Raw genomic sequence first — 9538 nt, 5'->3', positions numbered from 1 at the left:
AGAAAGAGAATGTTGCATTCTCTCCTTTTGTTGTCTCTATGTCTCTCTGAGCTGACATGGTGACATGTGCCCTCGTAACCACTGGCAACCACCGGTTGTGACCAGCCATTGGTGGTTGCTAAGCTCTGAGAGGCAGCACTCATTTCATTGGGTGGAAGTTGTCTCTGCTTCCTGGCAACGTTAGGTTATAGGGTAACAGTTTAGCAGGTAGCTGGGCAATGTAGTGGTACCTCCAGTGATTCCAATATACAACTCCTAATGAGAGAGAGACACGCAGAGAGAGAGAGAGAGAAATTTAGGTGTGTGTGTGTGTGTGTGTGTGTGTGCGCGTGTGTGTGTGTGCGCGTGCGTGCGTGTGTGCGTGCGTGCGTGCGTGCGTGCGTGCGTGCGTGCGTGCGTGCGTGCGTGCGTGCGTGCGTGCGTGCGTGCGTGCGTTCACAATCATTCAGTGTATCTGTAATGCCAATGTGGAGGAGCCGGTGATGGATTGTGTGTAACTCTGTTGTGTGTCCACTTTTCCTTGATTAATGAAGTAATAATTAACATCTAACTCTCTCCCCCCTCTCTCTCTCTCTCTCCCTCCAGCTGATTCCAATGACGCTCACCCATCCACACTAGGACTCGCTCTCTCTCTCTCTCTCTCTCTCTCTCTCTGACACCATGAACAGCGTAGTTATCTCCCCCCTGGAACCCCCCTCCCCCATGATTACCTCGGTTACCCCGACAACAGACCCCGCCCTCACCACCGCTAGCCCCTCCTCTGGTGTGGCCTTCGATGAGGAGCTCCAGGACCAGGCCTCATCCCCAGACCTCTCCCCAGGTCCCAGCCCCAAGCAGAGCTCCCTGACTGGGGAAGGAACACACCCTGGCAGGGATAACTCCCGAAGGTAAGCATTATAGCATGGCGTTAGAACGTTGCGTGTGACTAGTTTCATTTGTGTTACGGATCAGTTTTTATCAGTGAGGCCATGTATGTAATGATTAGGCATGTAACGATTTATCGTAAATTGATTGAAATCGATTGATTGACAATTGACAATTGACATTGACAATGACAATTGTCACAATTGTGACAATTGAAATCGATTTATTAACTCTTTGACTGCCAGACTTATTTCTGAATGCGTTTGCCCACTGCCAGCGATTTTCGTTTTTCTTAGTTTTTCAACTGGCCACAGAACATTTATATCCAATATGATCGATCCCAGGACGGTCTGCTAAGGACGGAGGGGATCACTGTGCTGCCGTGAGAAGACAAAAAAACTGACCCTGAGTCCTTATTCCCTTCTTACATGCTGTTGAATATAGCATCTCTTGTCAAAGATGCACGTTTTCTAAGCTTTTCAACTGGTCACAAAATATTCATATCCAATACAATCGCTCGTCAGACCGTTTGTAAACACGAAGGGGATCACTGTTCGTCTTCCAGCGAAAAACAATTATAAACTTGGCTGTGAATGAGTTAATACAGGGGTCTTCAACAGGGGGTCCGCCAAATCTTTGTGTGATATGATTTTTTTTTTACCTTAACCACTTGAACCTTAGCATCCCTTTTCTGAGGAGAACTTCAGCCAAAAATATATATATATAATATATAATATTTTTTGGCAAAGAGCTAGGGAAAAAAGAGCAGACCACGTAAACAAAAAAAGTTGAATCTGAAACACAATTTCATACGATATAGAGGGGGTCCCTTCATCATCTCTCTCTCAGCTAGGGGGTCCTTGGGCTGAAAACGTTGAAGACCCCTGAGTTAATACACTTATCGTGATGCAAACAGCAGAGGCCGCAATCGAGACAAGACAAACTAAACAGCAGTGTTACAGCAGTGTCTAAATGGTCATAGCTCGTAACCACTGTTCTGATCAGTGCAATATACTACGACTAGGCCTGCAAATGTAGTTTTCTAAAGTAGCAGGACACATTTAATAGGGCTTAAATGTTTACATTGTGTTTCATTTAGCTGGGGACCAGTGATGGTAATTAGACTTCCTTTCCATTCAGGTCAAACGGAGCCAGGGTGCTGATTGTGCCTGTTGTCTCACTGGAAACACTCAATTACAGTACATGAAATGGAGCAGAGCCTGAATTAGTATAATTATTTGGTAACACCTGTGTTTAACCTACTATTTGTGTCAATATGGCTGCAGTGAAAAGAGGCCTATTGAATATAGTTGTTGTCCGGCAGAAACCTCTTATCTCCATATTTTAACTTTTTGTGTTTTTTCGTAAATTAACGCCCTACTTGATCATACTACAGCGTCACACAAATGCATCGAAAGTAGCAGATTTACAAGCATGTCATGCAGGTTTTACTTATGATGTTTGTTTATGAATAATAGTTACTTCAGGAACAAAAACATCATGTATTAAGTACACCATCTAATTTTGGCTGTATTCTTGACAATTACAACAAATGGACAGGAGAAAAAATTGCATCAAAAGTGATCAAGAAGGTCAATCAAAGAAGATTTTTGGGCAGAATTTCCTCAAGTGCTCTCAAGACTTGCTGAAGCCCTCATTCAATGCCATTTTGGCTATGGTTGCACCCCTTGGTTCTCCAACATCTCAATGTCACTAAAAACTTCAGACCTCTCAAAACAAACTGATTCGACTGCTTCTCGGCCTAAAGCCCATGACCCACCTAATTCCAACACACTTTGCTTGTCTGGGATGGCTCAGGGTAGAAGACAGGGTTAAGTAAATAGAAATGGGATTGGTATTTAATCTAGTCAAAGGGACAGTGCCCTCAATAACTTCATACCCGACTAACTACTTCTCCAAAGTGGTTGACACCCACAGCCACAATATGGGAGCAACAACGATCTGGTACTACCCATCTATAGAACAAACATGGGAAAATTCTCATTCTACTATTCTGCCACCAAATGGAATACCCTGACACCATACATAAAAAGGATTAATCATTTTTTCCCCCAAAACTGTCCTGAAAAATCACCTATCAGGAGACCACAAGGTGACATAAATGCAAATTCCCATAGAAAGGAGGTGTCATTCACTGCTGCTGTTTTCCTTTTTCTCTTTTGTACTTATATTGTTTTGTATTTGTTGATTTTATGATGTAATATAGTGTTATTTTTATGCTATGTTGATGAATTTAATACATAAGACCACAATGGAAACAGGTCCCCAGGACTTTTCTGTGTTTTCCTTTTAACCTTAATGTCTGACTGCACCTTATGCAGTTTACATTTTTGACTAACAAAGCATTTTTGACTAATAAAGTATTCGATCAATCAATCAAATCAAACGTCACAACCCACTTTGCACCCCATAACAGTTTCTAGTACAGAGACTGTAGCAGTGTTCATTTTGACCGCACATTTTTTAATACAATGTCATTTAGTTTTAGTCATATTTTAGTAAACTTAAATGTTTTAGTTTTAGTCTAGTTTTAGTCGACTAAATCTACAGTCCTTGATTGCGTCATAATGGCTGATTTTACACTTGGCTGCATGCTGAAAATAGCCGATCTACAACCTCACAACTGTGAGCTTCTAGATGTGCTATTTTCAGAGCGCAACACCCGAGTGCAACCAAACATAAAATGACTTGTCTTTTAGTTCTACTGGATCTCTTCTCCACTTGTTCCTCCCTAACATTTCAGTCTAGTTTTTATTTTTGCTGACGAAATTGTCAATATGTTTAGTCTTAGTTTTAGTCACCATAGCTTCGTTTTTATTTCGTTTTCGTCATTGAAAAAAGGGTAGTCGACGAACATTTTCCGTCATAGTTTTAAGGCAGCTCTCCACCGATTTTGGGCTGACTCAGCGTTGGAAAGCGTTGGAAAGCGTTGGATATCGTCGCTCTGTCGGGTAGAGGTCCGTCGGGAGGCCCAAAAGAAGTGACCAGTTTCACCTCTATGAAATGAAATGAGAAACAAGCCCAAACCAGCAACTGAATATTTACAAGCGACTTTACAGGAAAACAAGCCCAAAGTCACTTATAATAAGCAGACCTGGCAATATTGGCAGGCCAGCCTGCCAGCTCAAACGCATTTGCACAACAATGTGCGTGTGCAGATCGACCGACTGCCTCTGATGAACTAAATGCCAACTTTTGCCAACAGACTACCAGTCTGTTGGAGTCTGAAGTAGTCTGTTTGGAGTCACCTTTAGTCGAAGAAATTGGACACTGGACTGCAGTTGATGTCAGTTGTCCTGTGCTGTTATTGCAGGTGCAGGAAGCCCCCTCCTCTCCACACCGTAGCAGACTGGAAGGTGGTCCTCCACCTGCCAGAGATAGAGACCTGGCTCCGAGCCACCAGTGACAGAGTCACTCACCTCACCCACTCTGTGGCCCAGGACTCTGACAACAGACACGTCGATGTTCACCTGGTACAGCTGAAGGTAAGACAACAGCCACGAGAGAGAGTGTGTGTGTGTGTGTGTGTGTGTGTGTGTGTGTGTGTGTGTGTGTGTGTGCGTGTGCGTGTGTGTTGGGGGGGAAAGGCAGACCCTTGAGGGAAAATTCTCATTCTACTACCCTGACACCATCCATTAAAGCATTGGTTCTCAAACCAATGCTTTGAAAATCTTTTCACCAAAAGTCAACTAATTGTCAGGTAACATCACATATCTAATCAAATACAATAGCTATAATATCAATATAATATCTAATAGATATCTAATATAATACAGTGATGTTGTTAGGTTTTCAATGAAATGAGTCCTGGGACTCACTGGTGGTCATTTGAATGAGCCTATAACATTAACGAGCGTCAACGATGGTCAGCTGGACACAGACAAACACACCTTCCCTCTGCAGTGCTCTAATTTGAAAGTGACTGGAGTCTGTCTCATTTCTCTACCCTTCTAGCCCTTGAATATGATGGAATATGATTAAGGATTAATGTGATTATGGTAAGCTCAAACTTCATATCACACACACCATACAGTAAGAACTCCTGTAACTTTGAATAGAAAAAAAAAAGCGGAAATAGCTGATCTACAAGCTTAGATCAGCTACTTCTGCTCTTTTTTTTTTAAATGTTAGAAAATGTATGAACATTTTTCAACATGGAAACGGTTATGACGATTATGCAAAATAATCGCGATCATCTCAAATAATTGCGATTAGGCGACTATGTAATAATTGTGACAGGCCTAACCAGCCCAGGTCCCTGCTGATATGAACCCAGAGGAGCTTGAAGCTGCTCTATCTTTCCACTGCAGTCTGTTGATGAGAACGGGGCGTGTGCTCCCGGCAGCGTCCTGTCTTTGACATTGAGATGGAGTTTGATATCGTTGCTGTCGGGCAGAAACCTAGTCCCATGTCCATTTTTTTGGTAAATTATGAACGCCCTAATTGATCACACTACAGTGTCACACAAAAGCATCAAAAGCAGCAGATCCACAATCTCGAAACACGGCGCATAATGATGCGTTTTGAGCTTGTAGATCTGCTACTTTTGATGCTTTAAGTCTTTATTGACAGTGGAGAGAGAGAGATAGAGAGAGAGAGAGAGGAAATGCGGAGAGAGTAGGGGGATGACATCCAGCAGACGGTCAAGCTGGGTGGGAATCGAACCGGTAACCCGTCGATCAGAGCGATGTGTGGTATACGCTCTCTAACCACTTGGCTATCGGGTCACCCTGGAGGGTGACAGTCTGATGCCATTATATCATGGCTCTCACTTCACCTCTGTAGGCCGTCTCGTCAGTGGTGTAAAGTACATTGACTCAAGTACTGTACTTAAGTACAATTTTGAGATATTTTTTTACTTTACTGGAGTTTTTCCAATTCAGTACTTTTACTTATACTCCACTACGTCTCAGAGGCAAATATTATACTTTTACTCCACTACAATGATTTGAAAACTTAGTTACTAGTTACTTTGTAGATTTTGATTATTATTACAAAACATAAGTACATCAACCACTTCAGCCCTATATATATTTCGGCCAATTGAAAATAGCCGATCTGTGAGCTTGTAGATCTGCCATTTTCACAAGATATTTATACATTTGAAAACTTGTGAAATGGGACCTTCTGCATAATGAGTACTTTATATTTTTGGTACTTTAAGTACAATTTGGTATACTTTTATACTTCTACCCCTAACCCTCAAGTAAATTTTGAATTCCATACTTTCACTTATTTCTACATTGCAGTATTGATACGTTAACTTAAGTAAATGTGAGTACTTCTTCCACCACTGCGTCTCGTCATCATCGGTGATCAGGCCAACGACAGTGGTCTCATTTTCATCCTCCCACTTTGTGCTCACTCATGAACAGTGCCGATAGGTTGCTGGTGCCCTTTTGCACCTCCTGGGGTCTGATCTGTCAGCAAGTTCAGGATCCAGTCTGCCCAGGGCAGAGTTGAATCCTACAGTTATAGTAATACAACTTTATTTTTGTATTTATTTGTATAGCACTTTTTGAAACAATGTTACTAAATGCTTGTGTGTATAGGTCTTTGAGCTTGGTGACAAGGCCTGGAAGGACACGTTGGTGTTGAACGCTGAACTGTATTCAATGAGCAGCATTGTCAGTCACATATACGTACTGTATGTCTGGCTTACTTGTTGTTAACTAGTTGTACGAACTCTTGCTTTATTGTTGTACTGTTTTATTGGATCTTGTTTAGTCGATACACTTTTTGTATTAGCTCGTGCTCATTTGATTTTGCTATTTTGTCTCATCTGTTTAAGAAAGTAGGTAGCTGATATATAGCACTTTTACCGTGGCGCTGGTATACTCTTGGTTGCTTGTTTTTGCAGGAAATGCACTTAAGACTTCTGGTGATTAGTAGTTTCGTTCCCTACCTATGTTGAATGCACTTATTGTAAGTCGCTTTGGATAAAAGCGTCTGCTAAATGACTGTAATGTAATGTAATGTAATGTACGTCCGTTCAGGGTGGGAAAGGGCAGAGTGGAGGGTGACCTGTTGACCTGTTGATCTGTTGACGGGCAGTTAGGAGGCTGTGACATACTGCTCGAAGCTCTTCATAGTGACTGGTGTTGGTGGCTGGTGTTAGTGACTGGTGTTGGTGGCTCGTGTTGGTGACTGGTGTTAGTGACAGGTGCGATATGGGTAATATGCAGGGCAAGGGAAAAGACTTTGTATCCAATATAGAAGCTAGGACCTTCTCTCCTATCCTCTCCTCTCCTCCTCCTTATTATGGTCTGTTTTGATCTGTGTGTGTGTGTGTGTGTGTGTGTGTGTGTGTGTGTGTGTGTGTGTGTGTGTGTGTGTGTGTGTGTGTGTGTGTGTGTGTGTGTGTGTGTGTGTGTGTGTGTGTGTGTGTGTGTGTGTGTGTGTGTGTGTGTGTGTGTGTGTGTTGTCTCCTGAATGCTGTGAATAAAACATGGCAGCCAGTCTACAGTAACAGTCAAAGCCACTGACCCTGAGTCAGTTTAACAGCATAGAAACACAGCAAGCAGCTTTGAGAGCAAGGGCTACAATGCACGAAAAAGAGAGAGACACAGAGAGATGGAGAGAGAGAGAAAGAGAGAGAGGATTAGAAGAGAGCAAATGGTGCGTGAGAGAGTTGGAGGCTTACATCTTTTAAGACTGCCAGCTTGGATCTTGGGGTGTGTGTGTGTGTGTGTGTGTGTGTGTGTGTGTGTGTGTGTGTGTGTGTGTGTGTGTGTGTGTGTGTGTGTGTGTGTGTGTGTGTGTGTGTGTGTGTGTGTGTGTGTGTGTGTGTGTGTGTGTGTGTGTGTGTGTGTGTGTGCTAGTTGCTGTTATTTTTGTCTAGTCATGTGATCTGATAGAATGAAGCCTGGTCCTGAGAAGTGACTGGGTTCTCTTGTGGGATTGATTCGAGAGAGAGAGATAGATGGAGGGAGGCCACAGCTGTGTCTTTGTGCGGGGTGATTGACAGTGACTTTGGTGTGTGTGTGTGTGTGTGTGTGTGTGTGTGTGTGTGTGTGTGTGTGTGTGTGTGTGTGTGTGTGTGTGTGTGTGTGTGTGTGTGTGTGTGTGTGTGTGTGTGTGTGTGGTCCTCATTTGTTGACTTAGTTCAATAAAAGAGAGACAGGAACAGAGATAAACCACTTGTATGTACTATAGACAACCAGCAGGCCAGGAATACAGGACCCACCAGGAAATAGTTTGTGCTGCAGGGACCCCCGGACAAGATTTGTGTTGTTAAAATGTTTCACAAAATTCGCAAAATGTTTACAAAATTCTTCTGACAATAGCGGAGCTGGTAGATCTGCTATTTTCAAATATCCGAAGTACCCTACATAGTAGTGATGCGCGGGTCGTTTTTTTTCATGACCCGCCCCGTCCCGCCCCGCTACGGAACCCAACCCGCCTGAATCCGCCCCGCGAACCCATATATAAATCTGTGGCTCAACCCGCCCCGCGACCCGCGATTTTTTTTTTATTCTGTAAAATCATGGTTAGAAAATAATCCCTGAGTGTATTCAAACTGTTTTATTGTTATTATTCTTATTCTTATTAGGAATAAAGACAAAACAAGAGCATGTGATTTTGTATTTATTTTTTGCGTGTGAGAGCGGCTGACCCGCTCACCCGCAGCCCGCATAATTGCCACTGAAATTCTGACTCGACCCACCCGCGCCGCGGGTTGACCCGCGGGACCCGCGGGTTACGGGTCAACCCGCGCATCACTACTACATAGGTTTAACGTTGTTAGTAGTGGTAAACTGATTTTAATGCGATATTAACCCATTTTGCTGGGGAGTGGGGACCCCCTGGATCCCTCTCAACCACCCTCTCAAGGACCCCACTTTGAGAACCACTGATAGAGCACTCATTATAAGACAGGAGATAAAGTCACATTAAAGTGCTGCTCATCTCTGTAAGGACAGAACAGATGCATTCTATCAGTGTGACAGTAACAACAGCTGGATGCAGGATTGATGCTGAGTAGACCGTTTAAGCATCGAGTGATAATTTGCTGGTGGAGGCCGCCATCTAGTGGTCATGTACATACACAACAACACAGTGGAGGAACACATTACTTGGTTGCAATAGTAAAGTGGTCATTAGTAGATAAACACTGTACATATATAAGAAATGTGATTATAAAAGCTGAATAAACTATTGGTTCAGATGGTTTTCGTATGGACCATTCAGAACATACTGTATACATAATATTTGTAAAAACACAGTCTTTATAATACAACACTCTGCTGCTGTTTCTGTTTCTTCAGACTTGACTACAGGTTGTGACTGGTATAAGCGCTTTAAAGCCCATTGACCAAGTCCGTTATGAGAAAACTGACTCATGTGGTTCAAATTACATGAATGCCACTGGTCATTTCTCTCATTTCTTTCTGTCTTTTCTCTTTTTCTTTCTTTCTTTCTCCTCTCTTTCTTTCTTTCTTTCTTTCCTTCTTTCTTTCTTTCTTTCTTTCTCTCACATTTGTTCTCATTGCTTCTCTCTTTCTCACTTTACAGAAGTCCCCCGTCTCTCTCTCAAATTGGACAAACAAATAAACTCTGTAGCTTTCCTCTCATCTACAAAGCCGAAGGTTAAGTTAACATGTCGTCATGTCCTCCCGCATCGAATACTGTAGTTCTCCTTACATGGGAGTCA

At 42.8% G+C, this 9538-nt stretch overlaps 1 protein-coding gene across 1 annotated transcript in view; it reads left to right on the top strand.

The window, feature by feature from the left end:
• Positions 1-660: 660 nt before the first annotated feature.
• akap6 (A kinase (PRKA) anchor protein 6) overlaps positions 661-9538 on the top strand; it is a gene marked incomplete at its 5' end in the record, with an annotated part of 168818 nt that continues 159940 nt past the window's right edge. Inside the window, 2 exons of the mRNA XM_084044533.1 lie at positions 661-887; positions 4199-4370. Coding sequence (XP_083900659.1) covers positions 661-887; positions 4199-4370 — 399 coding nt within the window. The remainder of the gene's footprint in view (positions 888-4198; positions 4371-9538) is intronic.

Source organism: Gymnoscopelus microlampas, assembly GCF_963454915.1.
Source record: "Gymnoscopelus microlampas genome assembly, chromosome: 20".
Classification (NCBI taxonomy): Eukaryota; Metazoa; Chordata; class Actinopteri; order Myctophiformes; family Myctophidae; genus Gymnoscopelus; species Gymnoscopelus microlampas.
This window is presented reverse-complemented; position numbering and strand designations above follow the sequence as displayed.